General features: G+C 37.3%; 1 protein-coding gene across 2 annotated transcripts in view; it reads left to right on the top strand.

Moving 5' to 3' along the window:
• The window catches only part of SERPINF2 (serpin family F member 2), a 606,479-nt gene extending 591,155 nt beyond the window's left edge, over positions 1-15,324 (top strand). For both annotated transcript variants that reach the window (XM_044054366.1, XM_044054365.1), the window contains one exon: positions 13,764-15,324. In XM_044054366.1, the coding sequence (XP_043910301.1) occupies positions 13,764-14,089 (326 nt within the window). In that variant the 3' untranslated portion in view covers positions 14,090-15,324. The remainder of the gene's footprint in view (positions 1-13,763) is intronic.
• The last annotated feature ends 6,735 nt before the right edge of the window (positions 15,325-22,059 follow it).

Raw genomic sequence — 22,059 nt, forward strand, 5'->3', positions numbered from 1 at the left:
CATTTTGGGGTCAGTTGTGCAAGATAAACTAACGGTGGCAGAGAATAATAGTAAGACCAATGTCAATAATTATTCTGGGGCATGTATCCTACAGTTTGCACCTCACATACAGGATATAAAGGAAATAGTGGAAAGGAACTGGAATGTGTTAATAATAGACAACAGTATATACAATACTATTGGAACAAGGCCTTCATTTGTATATAGAAATGGATTTAATTTGAAAAATGAGTTTGAGCACAAGATTAAGGATGTTAACAGGAAGGAGCTGCGGATGGGCACACACAAATGCGGGACATGTAACCAGTGCAGCTTTATTATAAATACTAAGAAGTTGATGTTAGAGGACATTAATTCTACTGAAGTTATGTTCCAAAGGGGTAATTGTAGAACATCCCACATAGTATACCTAGCTAAATGCACGAAATGTGCCTGTTTCTACGTAGGCAAAACTGATAGATGCCTTCGAAACAGGATATACGACCACTATTATTGTATTAAAAGGAGAGATGAAAAGAATGCTTTATGGAAACATTTAAAAGGAAACAAAAGTTGTGATAAGTTTCTTTTTGGCATTTTGGAGATCGTACATCCAAACCCTAGGGGGGTTGTATCAAGAAAAAATTAAGTGAAAGAGAAGTAAGGTGGCAGATAAAATTGAATGCCTCTATGTATCCTGGTTTAAACGAAAATATTTCTATTAAACCTATTTTGGATCTCAATATACATTAATATATGACTACAAGGCATTACTGTCAACTTTGTATGATAAAATTCCTATATTGTACTTTATAGAAAGAAAGTCTCATTGATATTTTGATATGTTCATTTTATTACTAAAAATCTGATTTATAAGGTATGGATTATACTTAGGGAATATATATATTACACATTATTTTTAGTTTCACACCTAGTAAGGGTAGTAGTGTATTTATTCGTCAGTTTAAAGCACAGGGCACTTTAAAGTATTTTTAATGACTACAAATTTTCTAATTGCATTTTTTAATTGCTTGTTAACATAACAAGGTAAATGGATTGGTCGCTTGGGTCTATATTAACTCAAGGAATTAATTGTGAAGTTGTTCTGAGGAAGTCTACCTGTCTGTAGATGAAAGCGCTCAACTACTGTGGTTTTATCGAATAAAGTGGATTTTATTTATCTTCGAGTGCCTGTGCTTTGACGTGCTACTACCAAGAACAGAATCTACAAAATAATGTTAAACACTTAGAGTGGTACAGAGACATGAATATTGTATATGTTTTTGTTTATCAGTTTCTATATGCAAATGCCCTTTACTTTGCTATAATAAGACTACTGGTGTCATCTACTTAATTTTGAAATTCTCAGTCCGTTCTTCTTTTGCTTACTCAGTAATTTCAACTCATTATAGCTGGCAACATAAGACAATACTGAAATTATAAACCTAATTATCCAAGCGTCTGACTCTGAACAAGTGTGTGACAAAAGGTCGCAGGCCCATATTATTTGTCTCAAAAAAAACCAGCCAATGCTTGCTCACAGGGGTAAGACCCACAGGATTCTGCTCTAACTTTAATCTGAGAAAGTTATAACTGATGGTTTACACCAGAGATGTGATTACCCTAAAGATAATGCAGCACATACTGTAGCCAGAGGCACTTACTACTAGAATAGGTCATTCATTAGATTTCATAAAAATAATCTTACATAGATAGATAGATAGCTATGGGAAGTAGAAAATACGAACATGAGGTTACAGCAATTAAGCCTCTTGAAGAGCTGTAGATTTTAAGTTTGACAACTTAATCTGTGAACCCATAAACACATAATTTCTGTTATTATATAATCAGGAAACACAGCCAGTTAATACCAGCCATGACAATGTTTAGAAAATACTTAGCTGCTGAGCAAACATCCTTTGTAAACATATATAAATGGGGAAAGGTAGCATTAATGCTTCTTTTTACAGTGCAGGCACTGTAAAAGTATCTCAGAGGAGGACAGGGATGTCTATAAAGAACCTCAGAGGAGGGCAGGGACTTCTATTGAGAACCTCAGAGGAGGGCAGGGACTTCTATAGAGAACCTCAGAGGAGGACAGGGACTTCTATAGAGAACCTCAGAGGAGGACAGGGACATCTTAGTTTCATAGGCTGGTACTAGGCTATCGGCCCTAGGGCCTATACAAGCCTAGCCATAACAATTCCCTGGCTATTTCTTCCCACAGTATTTACTTCCCTGGGCCCCTGTCTAGCAGGGTGACTGACGTGATCCCCGGGGTGAATTTCTCCCCAATCCAATCATCAAGGTTCCTTTTGAAGAGGGCCAAAGAGGTACTCTGCTTGACATGTATAGGCAGTCTATTCCAGAGTCTGGGGGGGGGGGGGTCTCTGGGTCAGGAACCTATCCCTCCAACATATTTTGTTCATTGTGATGACAGGGTTTAGATCCCTGGAGCGTGTGTCTCTGAGGGATTGGGATTTCTTTAAGTGTAGCATGTCTCTAGAGAACCTCAGAGGAGGACAGGGATGTCTCTAGAGAACCTCAGAGGATGACAGGGATGTCTCTAGAGAACCTCAAAGGAGGACAGGGATGTCTCTAGAGAACCTCAGAGGAGGACAGGGATGTCTCTAGAGAACCTCAGAGGAGGATAGGGATGTCCCTAGAGAACCTCAGAGGAGGACAGGGATGTCTCTAGAGAACCTCAGAGGAGGACAGGGATGTCTCTAGAGAACCTCAGAGGAGGACAGGGATGTCTCTAGTGAACCTCAGAGGAGGACAGGGATGTCTCTAGAGAACCTCAGAGGAGGACAGGGATGTCTCTAGAGAACCTCAGATGAGGATAGGGATGTCCCTAGAGAACCTCATCACCACTCTTTATTATTATTATTATTTATTATATTTTGTTAGTTGGGTAGGTGTAGATGAGCATGGTTGTTTTTACACTGGAAACCCTTGGAATGAGACTCAAAGTTGATCATAAAAATGGAGGATAATAGTAATCCTACATTATACAGTTACATACAGATTTTCCATTTAACTGCAGTTAATAGAAAGGAATGTTGAAGACATGACCACACAAAAGTTTTTTTGTATTATAAAAGCTGTTTCAAATTAGAGTGGCTAAATCCACCTTTTACAATAGTTTTCAATCCCCGATTTCACAGTGTGTGTATTATATAACTAGCATCTAAACCATATACATCAGAATAAAAGAATACAGATAGAAATCTAAAATCTGGTAAAACCTAATTGTATGAGAGTTTTATCAACCAGCTGATGAAGATGCACTAGAGAACATATGTTTAGAAAATAAAGAATCATGTCCCATCCCTACTTGCAGGGAACCTAAGAAAAAATGTACTACATGTTAACAGAGGATACAAAGGTAACAACACTTTAATGGGCAAAACTCTTAAACAGCACTAGGATTAATACTTGGTTACTAAATTACCATTTCAGGAACTGCTGCATATATGACAAAATCCATGTAGTAGTTGTGTAGAATGTCAGCTCACAGCCACACCACCTGGCTTTACATAACAATACATTTTGCTATAGTATTATAGTTTTCATCAACAACTGTCTTTGTAAGAGTTTTTATTCTGGGGTATGTAAGCAATAGCCCACACCTGGGTGTGGGTAATGCTGGATTTACTAGCGGTTGGTGTGGTTTGGTCACGAGGGCGAAGCCTGAGTGGCCAAACAAAGACAACCGTGGGTAAATCCAGCATTACCCACACCCAGAAGTGGGTTATTGCTATTATACAATGACATTATTTAAGAAAAAAAATACTTACTTTTCTTAAATAATGGCATTGTATAATGCCTCCGTGCTGCCCTTCCGCAGCTGTCTGGTATTCTGCGGCAGTTCTGATGTACTGCGCATGCGTATGCTTATGCAGTACATCAGAGCTGTGGGTAGAAGCAACAGGGAAAGCAAGATCTCAGTTGCTTTTTACAAAGTGTCTCGCTATGTTAAAAGAGTTTAACATAGCGAGACAGCTTTAAAAGAAGCAACAGAGACTCTGTCTCGCTATGTTAAACCCATTTAGTGGGTTATTGCTATTATACAATGACATTATTTAAGAAATAAATGTTAAACCCATTTAGTGGGTTATTGCTATTATACAATGACATTATTTAAGAAAAAAAAATACTTACTTTTCTTAAATAATGGCATTGTATAATGCCTCCGTGCTGCCCTTCCACAGCTGTCTGGTAATCTGCAGCAGTTCTGATGTACTGCGCATACATATGCTTACGCAGTACATCAGAGCTGTGGGTGGAAGCAACAGAGAAAGCTAGATCTCCGTTGCTTTTTACAAAGTGTCTCGCTATGTTAAAAGAGTTTAACATAGCGAGACAGCTTTAAAAAAAGCAACGGAGAATCTCCGTTGCTTTTTTTTAAAGCTGTCTCGCTATGTTAAACCCATTTAACATAGCGAGACAGCCTTAAAAAAAGCAGCGGAGATAGGAAGATCTCTGTTACTTTTTTTACAGCTGTCTCTCTATTTTAAACTCCTTTAACATAGCGAGACAGTTTCTAAAAAGCAACGGAGATCTTGCGTTCTCCGTTGCTGTAAAAAAAAAAAAAAAAAAAGACATACTAATGGAAAAAGTCCAGGCAACTGGACCTTTTTCCATTAGTATAAGTCTGATTTACGTGCATGCTGTCCAATCAGCGTGCACATTTTGGAATATTAATGGGAGGATCGTTGTATAATTGTTTATATACTGTTTGTTGACTAGATAGGTAGACCACTGCCCTGATCATATGGCAATACCTTCCCTTCATTTTTAAAGGTAAAGGAGTTGATGTTATTAAAGCAAAACTCCTGAAGAAAAAGTAGAACAGTGGAGTCCTATAAGCCATCTCCTTGAGGTACACTTATTATAAAACTATTTATGTGACTCAGCTTACCATATATCAACCATGTGAACATTCTTCAATGGTACCTCACAAAGGGAAACAGTGCTAGAAGTTTCTGCAACAAAAAAGGAAAATCAATACACTAGTGGCTCCAAAACTCTGACAGCATCTTGTATGGTTCTTGTGCAAACTGTCAAAAGTATCTGGTATTTATCTTCTGTCCACATCATTAATGCTTTCACTTAATTTTATTTTTATTTTTCCCTTGATGACCAGGTACGTGAGCTGGTCCACAGACAATTTTCAGACATGGCCCGGGTGCTGTTGCAGTTTGTTACAGGGAGAAACAACTCAGAGGGCAAATAAAGTCTACCAAAGCCACATCTGAAGTAAATTTGGCCTCCTAGGCTAAGGACAACCACAAGGCATTCTTTAGCTATGTCCACAACCTCAAAGGCAATACAAAACTGTATGCAGAGTTCATTGTCAATGGAACCACCTATACTTAGCCAGAAGATATAGCAAACTTACTGGCCAATAAATTCAGCTCCAACATTACCCCTCTTTCCCCTTAACTTTCCCTCAGGTAATACCAATATCAGTAGTGGTATAGTAAACCTCCAGACACTGGACCCAACCCAGTTTGGTTTCATCAAGGGCAGGTCATGCTTACTCAACCTGATGGACTTCTTTGAGAAGGTCACCAAAGCAATGGCTGAGGGCACAATGGTTCATACTGCCTACCTTGACCTGGCCAAGGTGTATGACACAGTACCCCACTCAGGCATTGTTGACAAACTCAAGAGGCTAGGTACAAACCCGTATGTCACCCAGTGGATAGCCAACTGGCTCACAGACAGGACCCAGGAAGTTAGAATTGGGGATTCCACCTCTACAAAGTGGCCAGTCACAAGTGGAGTCCCTCAGCGATCAGTCCTTTTACTTCTCTTAAGTCAAGGCCAATGTCAATGGTCTCTGGCAGACTAAATTTGCAGATGATTGCAAATTAGGAGCAGTCATTGAATACCACACTAACACAAATGTTCTCTAGGAAGGGTTGACACAAACAAACAACTGGTGTGAGTCATGGATTAAAACTAAATGCCAAGAAATGCATAATAGTATCCTTTGGGAAGTTATCCACCCCTAGTAACTATCATATTGTTACACATAACTATTCCAAAAACATGCATCTGGAGCATTTCTCCCCAGGCCTCCGCTGAAAACAGGCTCTGTGGAACCTAGTCGGACATTCCCGGTCAACAAATGTAAAATAAAATTAAAAAAAAAAATAAAATAAATATTGTCAACACACCCCTTAGAGATGACCCACTAGTCAGGGACTTAGGGACACACATAGACAGTAATCTAGTCTTTGACTATCACTTCTCTACAGTAGTGAGGAAATCATTCTATGTTGTGCAGCTTATAAACAAAGGTATGGCATCTAAGTCCAAGGAAGTCATTGTTCCACTTTAATCGACATTCATCAGACCTCTCATTGAGTACAATGCACCATTTGGTATGTACCTAACCAGGCATATCCAACAATTAAAATGTCCACAGAGGTTCCTCACTAAAAGAATACAAGGTGTAAATAAAATGTCCTATGCAGACTGCCTCAAGGCCCTATACTTGTTTTCTATGTCCTACAGGCTTTTGAGGGGAAATCTATGCTTGACATAGAGTGCGTTGTCAGATGGACCTCCTGCATATCGATAAAAAAAAAATAAACAGCACCAGAATTACCCATTCTAAAGACTTATACCTTGCCTGTGATATAAATAGGACCTGCTGGAGAGACATGTATGTATTCCAAAGACTACCCCATCTCTGAGACAGGCTCCCAATCCATGTGAAGCAGGGTTCCTCCCTAACCCAATTCAAGTGCAACTTGGATAATTGGATGAGGAACAGGAAATTCATCCCTGGTTTGACACCTTTGTCTCTAATGGACACAGGCAACCTATAAATGACTCATCTCCCAGGCCCCTGCTTGTAAATGTTTCATATCCCAAGCCCCTTCTTACACTTATCAAGGGTATTAGAACTTGTCAGAGATTTGGGATGCAGCCCTAGGCTTAAAAAGACCCTTGTGGTTGTTAGTCTAGTAAACACCTATGAACCTATAATATACTAGTACACAGATAATGATAAAATTGTTGTAGAAGACTTATTTTATATTTCATAAATTATTACATAGACTTTAAAACAATGAGATGACGTGAAACATACGTGATTTCTTGCATTGGGAAAGCGCATACAAACAGTGATTACCTTCCACTGACTTAGAAGGTGTGAAACACAGAGACAGTAGTATTTGTAAATGTCTCAGCCTTCTGTTAAGTAATTTGTGTTAGCGACTTTGACTCCCCCCCACCACCACAATACACACACACAGATCTATTATCACTGCAATTTAGTATCTAATATATTTAAGCAAATCATAGTAACCCTTCTTTCCAATATTCCTCCTTCCCTTTGCTCCTTTCATTCTAGTACGGGGCACTGGGTGCTGCTCACTTCTAGAACTAAGGTCAGTTATTGCGCAGATTATTGCTAGCGTACATGCTACAGGTAACACTTTTGTATCTGAATGATTTACATTTTTTGTTGCACGATGTATAGCTTTGTTGTGCAATAAGCATGCACTGTACAAGTTTATGGAGACAATACCTGTCTATATAAGGATGTTTACTGTGCTATATTAGAGTATAGTGTGGAAGTAGTAGCTGTAGCATGTTACTATATTACTGAATGTAATGAAATGCTTTACCCTGAGTTATGCACTGCACTGCAAAAACATTCTGTTGTGTTTCAATAAGGGATATTCCATTTTAACTCAGCTGTGGACTACCTGCTGTGTCCTATTTTGTTATTTTGTAGCACCGATTTTACGGTTCAATTTTTATTAATGAACTAGGTGCTTAACATAATTTAGGAAGTGAACATCACACCCTCCACACTGCAAAGTTTCTTCCTGCTTTGTTGAAGATAATGTTTGTATTGCATGCTGAGTTGTGCTGCATTTGGTAGGTGCATGTATCCTATGTTCTTCTTGTATATTTCCATCTTCTGAGTCTCTTCCTGCTAAATACAACTTTCTCTCTGAAACAGCTTCCTTTCTACTAAAAATAATTTAAAAAAAATGAAGAAGAAGCTTGAATACTGCTCCCACATCCTGACTTATTAGCTTAGTCATGCAGGTACAGTTCCAGCAGGGATCTCAGACTGTACCATTGTGATGTTGTTTAGGGCCACTGGATTATTCACTTGATTTATAGTGGCTTGCTGTTCCACTTGTTACTGTCTGTTGTCTTATAACAGTAGTGAAAGCACAGTGTCCTATCACAGAATCCATGCTTACAATGTTTAACAATATTTATTACACAACTGTCTGGTCTTTTTCTCTATCGAGTAATTAATTACACTCTTTCTGCTGCTCTCTCAGTCAAATTATTTTGTTCCACACCTCTCTGCAAATTTTCCTGCTCTCAGCTTATTTGCTGTGAAGCTATAGCTTGTCTGAGGAAAGCTCGTCAGAAGATTCATGGTGTTTTGTAGTACTTTACTCCTTCAAAACAGCTCTAATGTAACTGCAGTCTGATGGAGTAGCATAACTTGTGTGCTTCTAAAGCATGTGTTAGACTAATGTTCCTACAACATAATATCATTCCACTGAAAGCATAACAGATAAAGACTCCTCCTGCAGATGTTAGAGCTGTTTCCCAATACATTGCCCTCCCACCCCAAAATTTCCAGCCGCACATCATAGGATTACATTTATAGAACCTATTGTCCACCCAAAACTCCACTTACATCCCATCCCTCTTAAAGGTATCTACATAAATAAATATAGATATACTGCTGGCACAATAATACACATACAATTCCTAAATCATCAGTCTGCATTTAAACATTCAAACTTTCGTTCCTCCCTTATATTTACTAACTGACCTAAGTGATCACAACTTACTCCATCAACCCAACTCATCTATCTAGTCCTACCCATCCTATATTTGTTACCCCACTGTCTTAGCTTCTGTCTCACTGACCGATCTGTCTACAAACTTACATACCATGCTTCTCTTAAATATACTGCAGCCTTACTCTTCCTGTTTTATCACCTCACAAATTACCATACATCACTCAATCATGCACACATTTCTCCTTCTATCTGCTTCACCTGTAACAATTCAAATCACTCCACTTCACCATTAATCACTTCCAGTACATACAACTCACCCAAACATTACTTCAAATTTAAATTACTAAACCCTCATACCTCCCACACCAAAACAAAATTAACTCTTAAAAGTTAAACCAAAGCAAGCTTACCAAACTTATCCATCTTTATCTCTCTCTCTCTCTCTCTCTCTTTCTCTCACTTACAACTCTTTTCACCCCATCCTTGGCCCCTCCTCCATAGCCTCCAAAACTCATCCCAAGCCAAACATCCCTTCCTACTCAGCCCCCATCTCCTACCATTACATGGACCACATCACCATCACCGAAACCATCAAAACCCAACCTGACTACTTCAAACGCACTCAAACAGCTTAAATTTATTTCCTTAAAAACTCATAGCATCTATAATAAAATTTCAAAACTCCATGCCTGGGTCTCCCACAGTAAAACAGATATTCTTGCCATAACTGAAACATTGCTAAAACCTCATACAGCTGACTCTGAAATTTCACTGCCTCATTATAATATCATTGGGGCTGCTAGAACTAAAAAAAAAAAAGGTGGTGAGGTAACTTTACTATAACCTGACTATCTTAAATCCTGCCTATAATAAACCTGTTCCCAAATTCCATAATGTCAAACTCCTCTTTTCAAATCTTAAACTAAATAACCATAAACAGCTGTATATTATTGTAGTCTATATTCCCCCAGGTAATAATGCTACAGCCCTGGAAAACATCTTAAACTGGATCTCACATACAATTTCTAATGAAATGATAACCCTAGGTAACGTTAATTTTTGCCAGATTATCTCCACAAAATATTCATCAGCTAGCCTCAACCTATTTGACCTGACTAAACTTATTCCCCCCCCCCACATATTATAAGTATCCCAAAAACTGTGGCTCAGTTCTTCCTCCCCCACATATTATAAGTATCCCAAAAACTGTGGCTCAGTTCTTGATTTGTCTCCAGTGGCACCTTCTCTGATATCCTCGGTGATCAACCCCCTGTATATGTAAACAGATTCAGTATCCATTATGTTAAGCAACACTTACCTACAACTTCCCATAACCTCACTAAATTTAAACTCCAATAGTCTGTCTCCAACTAGAATAAAATGAGTAAAGAATACTCCTTGGTTATCCATTCATAGCAGGCAGCTAATGCATGAAAGAGATAGGGCTTAGAATGGTTAAAATAATAGATTTCTCCAAAGCCTAGAACACTTTAAAGCATTGCATAACCGAACTAAAAGACGGATTAATGAAGACAATAAAATCTATTATAGTAACCCATTACAATATCAGTGTTCCAACCCTAAAAAATTCTGGTCTTCTATTAATAATATACTCCATCCTGGAACAGCCACCACTCCTAATCCTGCCCCAAATAACACTCCCTCCAAAACAGCTACTCATTTTAACACATATTTTATAGAAACCATTAAAGTTCTTAGTAAAGATTTTCCACCTAATAATCCTTGCATGTTCTCTCCTCAGACAGCAAATGCCTCCGTTTCACTCCAAAACACATCCAGACCTCCTATGTGAAATCATTACTCCTTAAACTAAAACCCTGTTCTCCTTCAGCAGATAATCTCCCAGCAGAATACCTCAAGCTAGCTGCCAGTTCCATAGCCTATCCTGTATTTGTCCTAATTAATAGATCTATCAAGAAATCATGGATTTCTTCTCTATGGAAAAAAATCTTCATCAACCCCTTCATAAAGGAGGAATCTCATCTGATATAACCAATTTCAGACACATTGCCATATTATCTCCTTTGTCAAAACCTCTGGAGAACTGCATTCACAAAAATCTTTCATTAAAAGCTCCTGACCTACCCACAGCATGGTGTCAGACCTGCCCACAAAACTACCACTGCCTTATTAACCTTCACAGATACTATTAACAAAGGCAAAGTTGTTTCCTCTGTATTTCTTGATCTACCCAAAAACACCTCTGCTAACTGTCTTCCCTAGGATTATCACATGTGATTTAACAACTACTTAACTGGTAGATACCAGTATGTGAAATGGCTCTCCACCTCTTCTCCCTTCCTTCCTGTCAGTACTGCTGTACCACAGGGCTGTATGCTTGGCCCTCTTCTCTTCTATATACTCACTAACAATCTATATAAATTCTCTCAGCAAGCTCCCCTCATCCAATATATGCTGAGGATTCTACCCTAATATGCACTTTAGATAACCTCATACATCTTCAGAGAATTATACCAGAAGCTTTTGATTCTGTTGAAAGTTGGATGCATGATAATCATCTGCTACTAAACCCCCAAAAACTAAATTACTTCTCTTTTTTCCAAAATCCTATATTCATGAAAAAAAAACTTTAAAAATTCTTCCTTAAATAATACCATGATTGAAGTTACCTCACATACAAAACTACTTGGCATTACAGTGTATAACAATTCACAAAATAAATTCAAGTGCAATAACCCGACCAGGTAAACAAGGAAAAGTCACGGCCAAAGACCAAGGTATTGTGTAAAAAATTCCTTTTAATCCAACAATAAAATCCACAGGTTCGTCTGTAAAAGAAAAAACATAAAATCAAGCGCTTTCACCCAGGTCCTCCCGGGCTTTATCAAGATGGCTACTAAAATTTCTAGCTTGCTTTATATACAACTTTCTATACAGAACTAATTGATATTAATTAATTAATTAACCAATAAAAACATGTTCTCGACGTAAACATTTTTTTGTCTTAATTACACCAGCTTTTAACATCTTTAAAGTAAAACAAACCTACACAAATTTAATACTAATTTAAAAAGTTGTATCATCGTTCTGTACTGTCATAAAATATTATGTATTTCAACATACTTGTGCAGACATTTTACTAAGTACAGACACTACAAAACTAACGTAAAAAATGTGTTATGTAAATTCTTGTAACTGTCCTACTAAACAACTGACTAAAATGAAAAACTAAAATAAAAAACTGATAACAATATAATGTATAACAATTATAAATTTGATTTACATATCCACAGCAGCATCAAGAAAGCCCACCAAAAATTAGGTACCCTTTGTAAAGAAATTCCTTACAAACTGTGCCAGGGTGACACTAGCTACCATTCATCTCTTAGCCTCTCTCCTATATGGAGCCTCTGTCATGACCAAAATACAAAACTCACTTGGTTCTAAACTTGAATAATGTTACAACAAAGTTGCTAGATTTACTTGCAAAACACATTACCTGACCCACCACTGTTTAGCACTAAAAACACAACTGGCTCGAACTTCTTCACCGCTTGTCTTATGCCCTACTCATTTTAACCCACAAAACATCTATATTCCATTGGCCGGCTCTGCAATTAGTTATATCTACCAAACTGCCCTCTTCTGTCAATTGATAAACAACTGCTTACCATCTGCAAACCACAAAGAGATGCTGGAGTCAGTCTCTCTTCCAATAATGTAACTAGAAACTGAAAAAAAATTCCTATATCAATCAGGTCTATATCACACCTTCATCTTTTCAAACCATTACTAAAAGACATCCTCTCTGCCTTCTGACTTTTTCCCTGCTCCTCATCTGGGACATAGCTTCTCAAAACATCTTTCATCACCTTCTTATACCTCCCTTTAAAGCACTAAATCACTTAACCTACTTATCCCCATCTAATACTTCACTTAATTATAGTACTTAGACTACTATACCTGAATACTCTGCTATGCTACATATTCACTGAAAATGTGTTATTGTAAATATGCATAAATATGGACTGCATTATATTTGCTACCTTGGAGCATTTGTCCCCAGCCTCCAATGAAAAACAGCACTTATGTCCAGTTGAATTTTCCCAGTAAACAAATGTCAATAAACAAATGTCTATAAATAAATAAATTGTAACAGAAACAGTTAGCATCTTATAGTAATAAAGACTATACATAGTAGAAAGAGGTACACAATAAAAGTATTCTCTTAGAGAGTTGCGAAGATTGAATATTTCATATATAATGTACATTGCTAAGAATTTTATAGGAGTAATATGATTTTACATTAATGTTCATGCCACTTCCAAGTACACCGCTAACAATTCATAAGAGTAATACAGTTTTACAAAATTGCTTATGACATGTTTCTATATACACAGTTATCAATAGCTTCAATGTAATGCATATAGGAGGCTAGTGTGGTTAAATTACAGCGCCATCTTGATAATCTCATGGAGACTGGATAGTGTTAGGCATATCTGCATGCCTGTCATCTGATTGTCAGCAATATTATTAAGTGTTGAATGATTGAAGACAACTCAGCAAAATAACTTTCGTTGACAGTTAAGTTTCCTTTTTTCTCCACTGTTGTGTGGTCTCAGAGTAGGTATATTTAATTTCATGGGGTGTGGGGGTGTCCCCCTACATGGGGGTTGCAAGGGTGGAGCTGCTCCTGCAAAAAACATTACCTTCGAGGTTCAGTGAAATTTGTTTCACTGGTTTGTCTTCAATCATTCAGCACTCACTAATAGTGCGGTCAGCCAATCGACATGTATCCATATATTTTACCATGCATATTTTAGTGTGTCACAACTTGGTTACAGCCTTGACTAATACCCTAACAACCTTCTTACATAGTTATGTTACAGATTATGTTACTTGCTTTCTGTTACTATTTGAACGTTGTTATATAAATAGCACCATAAACCCTCACTGTAATTTGAAAGCTTTAAAAAAAACAATTTTTTTCTCATTTTTCAGGTTTAGGACAGCTGTTTGTCTCCCCTAATCTACGAAAAATCTCAGACAACCCACTCTTTGTATCAAGCGTAAAGCACAGAGCTACCCTAGAGCTGAAAGAAGAAGGGGTTGAAGCCGCTGCTGCCACATCAGTTGCTGCTTCCAGGTCGCTGACCACTTTCAATGTTAACAAGCCTTTCTTCTTCGTCTTTATGGATGATGTAGCAGGCATCCCACTTTTCCTGGGAAGTGTCACAAATCCAGCTCCTCATGCAGAAACACAGAAGGATAAGTTGAGCAGTATAGATCACAAGTCTCTTAAGGATCAAGAGTACAAACCAAAGTAAATAAAGAAAACAAACAACTCCTCTGGTTCCCATTAATGTCATTGCTACCAGCATAAACTACTGCAGTACTATAAAAGCTTGTAAACATCTTGTAAATATAGCTGTGAGATCCAAATGGCTTGAGTGTGTAACTGTAAGCAAATAATGGTCAAAATCTTATTTTGCATATAAACAGGGCAGCAAAATTGATGGACAAAACTCTTTCTGGTTAAGCAATAAAGAATAGCATGGTGTATAACATGTTTGATGTTACAGAATAACACTGTATATGATACATTGAAGAGCTAAGGTAATAGTCAATGTCATATGTGCACAAGTCATAGCATTACCTTATAGAAATGCATACCAAGAATGCCTTAATGTAATTATTAAAATTGTCTATTGATTTTTATTTTAATATATCAGTAGTTTGGTTGTGCTGTAATAACATGTCATCATGTTATCATGTATGGCCAGTCACTGAGCTTGGTATATATTACCAGTTTAAAATTATTAGTATGAGAAACGTGTACGCATATAATATATATTTTCTTTTATACTTCTTTTTTTCCCTGTTTTTCTTACAATTTTTTGCCCTGCATGTCAGACATTATGGCTACTTGTATCTTTAGGAATACCTTCACAACAAACAGCAATGCCACATTGTGCCCAGCAGTTATGATTTACAAAGATGCCGTCCTTCCCTGCGACACAGATGCCACAATATTTCAGTGTACGCTGACCAATTATAACACTGTTTTTCATGTGACCACTGCTCTGCAAACCAATCAAAAAATGTTTTTCAAAACTGCATGTTAATGTTAGCCATATGTAGCCTACATCATCTTATAGTCACTGTTGTCAGAAGTATGACATCTGTGTCATACTAGTATGTCTACCCAGGTGCCATTAATTGGATAGCACTTTATTACGTAAGCAGCAAACCATGTATATAACTAAATCTATAAGGGTGTGGGAGCAAGAATGGCAGGCTAAAAACCAAATCATATCAATGAGGAAATTGCCATCAGATCATTTTAAGATATGACAATCTACAAAATAATGCTAAACACTTAGAGTGGTACAGAGACATGAATATTGTATATGTTTTTGTTTATCAGTTTCTATATGCAAATGCCCTTTACTTTGCTATAATATGACTACTGGTGTCATCTATAAGGCTGATTTTGACAGCATAGTGTCCTGAAAACCAAGCTATGAGTGAGTTAAATAAAGTAATCTGGGTTTGATTCTCAGCTTATGCTTATATGTCATGTAGCTCTAAACAAGTAAATTAATCTGGCCATTACTCTGTTGTGATGGTAAAAGGAAAAAAACAAAAACAAGTACCCAGGAAGTAATTTTCAATTAACCACTAATTAACAAGAAAATGTCTACAGATTCCAAAATGGCAGTACAGAACTACAGTCATATGAGTCGTGTGTCAGAAATGTAATCTTGACTGGGCACAGGTCGATTCTTTCAAAGGGATGACATAACTGTATGCCAGACACCACATTGTACTGTCAGGAGAGCTATCAGAAGCTTTCTTTTGCATTTCAGAACTTTTGCAGGAGGCAGTTGTCATAAGTATGCACTGCAGCTGACTGCCCGTAACCAGCTTTCTATTCATTATTACTGGAGTTTATCTAGTTATTGGCAGGTTTGTGGACTTTCTCTCTTTTTTCTTTTTTGTTTGTCCTCCCATCTAATGACCATTAAATGCAGACCACCATCAACTTTCTTCCACACTAAGCTGACACTCTTCTCTTCCTTCCACTTCCACAGATTAATACTCTACCCTCTGCAGCCAATGGAGCTGGCCACCACTACAAAGAGATGTAGTTTTTTTGTGCAGTACTTTGCAGCTGAGCCTATAGGAACTTTCTTGACTGCCCTGCTTTCAGTGACATTTTCTTCCTTTAGGATTCAGAGAGGCATGGCGTACACCAATTTCATCAGGCAGCCCTCATGTATATCTGTCTTGCACCTCCCATAATGCTCTCTGTGCACTGCAGAGTAGATGAGTTTCCATATTTCCCTTTCCACTATGTTTTCCATCCCAGCCTTGCTTCTGCTAGTGGTAAAACTAGTATCAAGACCAGACAGCATGTCAGGAAAAGAACAGGTATAAGTAAATAAATGAATGCGCATCTTGTACTAAGCAGTCCTTCCTGAACCCCAGTGTTCGCTTTCAGATATTGCTGTCTATCATCAGTGGCAGTGGTGGATAAGTGGCGCTAATGTTTTGCTACGTGGAGGATCACGTTGCATTTGTGCCATGATGTCACAGTATCAAAGTGGTATCCCCAACACTTCTGGTTCCCATTTTAAGCCAAGGGCCTCATGCATCCATCTAACTTTGTTCTAAATCAGAGGTTTAAAGTGGAAGAGATCACAAGTGTGTCTTTCATCCATGTCAATTACGTCATGGCTAATAATACACCTGTCAGGAAGATCCATGCATAAAAACATGTCCTAAAGGCACAGTTACTGAGCAAGAATCAAATCCAGTAACATATAAAGGCAAACCCCTAATGGCATACAAGCTATAACTGAAATGTTGTAAGTGAAAGATGTGTTGCTCATTAAGAAAAATATATTAGTCAGAGATGAGCCATATCGCTCAACCTCTTAGTGCAAGAAATCTGGATAACACCTGACAAAATAGGGACAAAGTCCTAAAAATAGGGACAGATTTTAAATATTGCTCTTATAAATTTAAAAAGTTGCTACAGTAACAGGGTTTATATGTTAACATACATTTTTCTGAAGGATTTGAAGTCTGAAACTCAAATGTATGTCATTATTTAGTGACTTCAATCCTCAGATCATCCTAGTGATTTGTCAGAAAACCACAAATTGTGTGAGGAATAGACTTAAAATATGGGACAAAAATCTAGACATTCTGTGAAAATCTGGACAATTGAAAGGTATGATAACGACCTCAATCTGAAAAAAAAGAAAAACCTGAAAAACAAAATGTTAATATGAACAGTGTACAAAATAAAGTTTAGAAAAGCACAGGCCAAGATTTTTTTGTCATCATGGAGAGAAAACCTGCATTACCAATGATTTTTGCTCCACCCACTAATAGGCTACAAAGTAACAAAGATAGGCAACAACAAGATGGTATGAGACAAATGAAGAAATGTAATTTACTGTAAGAGGATAAGATCTTTTGAGTATATGTAGTAATATGCATGATGTAATTTTTTTAATTTTCAGATAGGAAATATAGCATAATTTTACAATACCTACCTCACCACCACCACCTACACTGCCCTGAGACAAAGGATGGTAGCACAAGTTGTCTGACTGGTAGGATGATGTGCTAATGCCTCAGGATGCATAACCCTGATCATCTGTATGTGCATAGTGTATGGGGGTGTCAGCCAGGTTTAGTTCTAAAGGGGGGGGGGTTAAAGGGGCACCAGCCTGCACTTAAAATGGAGGAAGTAGAAAATAAAGTCTACAGATATGTTTGCAGTTATATACTATGTAAACTTCTTAATATTACGCTGTTTATTTTAGGTGTAGTTAATATAGTAAAATAATGCCAGAAATCTTGTGGTATAATAAAATATATTTTAAAGCTTTACATAATGCAGCAGAAAAATGTAAAAACTATGTTATCATGCCTGCAGAATTTTATTACTTAACAAGAATAGTTTGGTTATGAAGAGATGGAAACCGTCTCCATGATAACATTAATATGTTTATTTAAGTAAAGCAACTATTTATAAGGTTACCACACCACCATGAATTAAAAATTCTTAGGTTTAAATAAACTAAGTGCTGCTTTACCCAGAAAAAAAAAAAACTCTACAGCACAAAGTTTGGGTTTGCAGTCATATGGACAGTGGAGCTATGTCCTTGGGGTTGGTAAAATGTTTAAAGATGAATCCCTTATCCCCCAGTGTTTTACTGAACTGTTTTGTGTATTTTTTTTTTTTTTGTAAACTATTTGTAATTTCTTGTCTGGATTATCAGACAAAAACTGATCTAAAATAAATTTAAAACATCAGCATCATTATTTATGTTTGTGATTTTTCATGATTCTTCTCACAACCACCATTAGCACCATAATAATGTAAGCTGAAGCTTTGTGCTTCACCTCTATGTAAACCATCATGTCATCCTTTTTAGTGTGAAGCCTACAGAGTCTCCAGACAAGCTATCAAAATACTCACAGCTGAACAGACATCCATGTAATATTTGTGTACCAATGCCAACAGACCTTTCTTACCACTCTAGATACAGACTGCTGGAACTAAGAGAACCCGTTATATGTCCCTAGACTAGGGTGATACAGTTCTACTCCTTCTAACGTGAAGAAATAAATAATCTTAACAACAATCTACAGAATAACCACTCTTACTCACTATTTGTACTTCTGATGGTCACTATCTGATAAACCGATAAAGCACATATAGCTCCACCTGCTGGCATCGTAGGATATGGAAAAGTTCATTTAAGGGGAAGCACATAGAGTTGAAACACTCTTCCACCAGCTTATAGAGTATAGAAACATAGATTATGACTGCAGGTAAGGACTGCTTGGCCCACCTAGCTTTGTCCATTTTCTTACATGTTCGATAAGCCATAAATCCTTTGCTAATAAGTTATTCTCCACAGCACTGCTTAAGAATTGCCTTATATCTGTCCCTTGCTGCCACGGTTTTTACATCGGTAAGACAGAAAGTACCTTGAAGGCGTGTATTTGCAAACACCTCTACAAAATTAGAAAGAAAAAAACAAGTAATGCATTGGGTAAACATGTCCTGGAACACCCTGAACATGAGTTTAGATTTAGTATTATTGAACAAATTATACTGGGTGAATGGGGGGATCATGGCCACTAACACTTGAGAGACGAGAACTGTACTGACAACTTGTATTTGATGTGTTTAGAATGCCAGAACTAAATGATAATTGTTCAATTGCTTGTTTGTTAAAAAAGAAAGCCCTGGAAAGGTGATCTCTGTTTAGATATATAGATTATGGTCTTTCTGAGCAATTGGTCTTGGTCAATGATTTTTTTGGTTGAATGATATTTATCACTGTTTTTTTAGTCTCAGCACTATTTTTATATTTTAGGTTTGTTTAATATTCATATAAACATACACATATATTTTGTATAAATAAGATCCTTTAAATTATTGTTTCACAATATGGTGAATTTTTAGATTAAAAGCTAGACTATTTTTAATTTTTAATATTAAGCTGTTTTATAGCCATTCTGTACTCGCTGAGTGAGGAAAATCAACATAAAGATACTTATATGGCGGTATTGTTACTTTAAGAACTCTCCTTGATGGAATGGCGTATTTGATGGCGGTTCACTTAAAAGTTGGTTTTATTTACTAGTATTACATCTGAAGAAGTCTTGGGGATACCAGGACGAAAGCACTTGGTTTTATATATTTTTTTTACTTTGGTGTGCCTGTACTACTGGATTATTAAAGCTTAGTGACTTTTCCACAGCTTTCTGCCTGCTTTTCCCTTCCATTAGACATAATTTTCCTGTTTTTTGCCTTTGACTTTGTGATATTGCTTTTTAAGGCTAGACATATGTTAGTGAGGTAACCTACTGTTTATGTTGGTAGACAATGAAAAGACCTAATAAAAGCGGGAGATGGTAGTTTGATGAATAGGCTGTAACATCAGCCAATGTAAAGTATAACTAAGCAAAATAAGGGAATACTGTTAAGTTGATTCTTTTGGGTTAATTTTGTAAAAGTAATGTCACCTGAACTTGTACCTGGGTATCATATATGCAATCAGTACAAAGTCCCAAATCATCACAGTATGCAAGAGGAGAACTCTGGAAAAAATTGGACAGCACACAGTAATTTATAAGTAAAGAGTACAAACCATCAATAAAATAATGTGTAACTGTGACAAGTATCAATTGCAAGTGGCACCACATAGAATACAGGCAATTGCTTGCAGATTCACAAAAGTGCAATATATCAGAAGGACTTTGAAGTAAAGCACTGTCTGAAATTCCAGTCTTGTACAATATTCCAGGGACTAGACAGTGTGTAGCTGCAATGGTTGCAAAAGAACAACAGTGGGAGGGACACACCAACAGAGAAGGCCAGTATTCTGGATATTCATCCATCCACAACACCTTTTTCCCACTTTTGCGCATGTGGTCAGGGTGTCACTTCAACAGTGACAATCATCTAGAGCCAAGGTTTATACCTCCAGGTGGCTAGCCCTGCTGCCATAGTTCTTACACACCACACACGCGCACACACGTCGTACGTTTGGCCAATTTAGACTGTCCAGTCCACCATGTGGAATGTGGGGGGAAACCAGTGCACCTGGATGAAGCCCATGCAGACACAGGGAGGACATGCAGACTCTGCACAGAAAGCACCCCAGCCATCAGTTTAACCAAGCAGCCTCTTGCTGTGATGATAAGCAGTAATTAAGGAAAATTGCAGCCTGCAGGGCAAAGTCACTTGACAGTTTCTGCCAACAACTAGACCACTAAGGAGAGATAAGTTGGCCCTGAAAGAAAATACTAAGTGCAAGAGGTACAGGGTTAATTATAATCAGGTCAATGTAGAAATATGAGGAATAATAAATAACTCTAGTCATACAAGAAACATAAAGGAATTGATGAATGAAGACTGTAAGTGTGGATTAAAGCAGAGAAATTTGAGGACCTTGGGGAACAAAACAAACAAATAGTGACAAGAGTCAGCAGTCATGATCTTATTATGCAGGGCAAAAGCAAAATATTCCTTGTCTATTTTTTTTCAATTTCTCCAAGTCTTTTGGGTTTTTAATACCATGGTGGGAATGGATCCCATTCCTAAGTCAAAGTATGATTAAAGTTCATGAAATTAGTATTGTTTCAATGTTTGATATCAGCCAGAAGTGCTCTTCGTAGCACCTGCAATGTGCCCAGTAATGACTCCTTCTGCAACTCATACTGAGTTACATGTATCAGTAACATATCTATTATGAATTTAATTCTTTTTTATAAGACCTGTTGCTCCTACTGCTATTGGAACTGTCTGGCTATCCTTCTTCCACATCGCCCTCATTTCTCCCTGCAAATCCTGGTATTTTATGACTTTGTGTCTTTCTGTACATAAGACACTGTAGTCACTGGGTGCAGCAATTTCTATGATCAATGCTACTTTTGTCTTCTTTTCATAGACTACTATATCTGATTTTCTCGCATCTGTTTTCTGAACTATTGCTAATGGGTGATCCCATGTGATATAAATTAAATGTTTTTCATCTACTTCAATATTATGTTTGCACAATCCCCAATGCAATAGTCTTGACACATTATTATGACTTTCAGTATACAGTCCATCTGCCATTAATATATTACAACCAGCAGCAAGATGTGTGACTGTTTCCAATTCTGTTTTACAAAACCTACATTTGTCTGTTTCTCCCACATCATCAATGGACTTTGTAAACCAATGTGTACATAGTCCACTAACTTGGGTAGCCAATATTAACCTTTCTTCTTTTGGTTTAAATTCATCACTCCTTAACCATTCCTGTGTTCAATCCTGATTAACATGAGGTTATTCCAAGAGTTTTCTAAACTTGGAACTGTACTTATGCATTTTCCACATCTCTTGCTTCTCATTTGATCCTTCACCTTATATACTTTCTTTTGTTTTTAGCACATTCAATTGCTAACTGATTTTTATCTACTTCTGGTTTGATTTCCATTCCTGCTTGACACCGATATGCTTCTGCTAAACTAAACAGGGAAGTCATCTTAGACTTACTCTCCTCACGTTCCAAAACTTTCCCTACATTTGGGTCTTGTGATTTCGAGGAGGTCCATACCTCCTTCAGAACGGGGGTTATATATTCTTGGTATACACTGATTTTATAAATCAGTTAATGAGCATGAAGCATCTTTCTTGTTTTCCTGTACAACAGATCCAACACTTTTTGGGTCCAGTCAATCACTCCAAAAGTGTAAGTTAGGACAAAAAGAGCAA

This window comes from Protopterus annectens, chromosome 13.part0 (genome assembly GCF_019279795.1).
Source record: "Protopterus annectens isolate FY-2018-M chromosome 13.part0, PAN1.0, whole genome shotgun sequence".
Classification (NCBI taxonomy): domain Eukaryota; kingdom Metazoa; phylum Chordata; order Ceratodontiformes; family Protopteridae; genus Protopterus; species Protopterus annectens.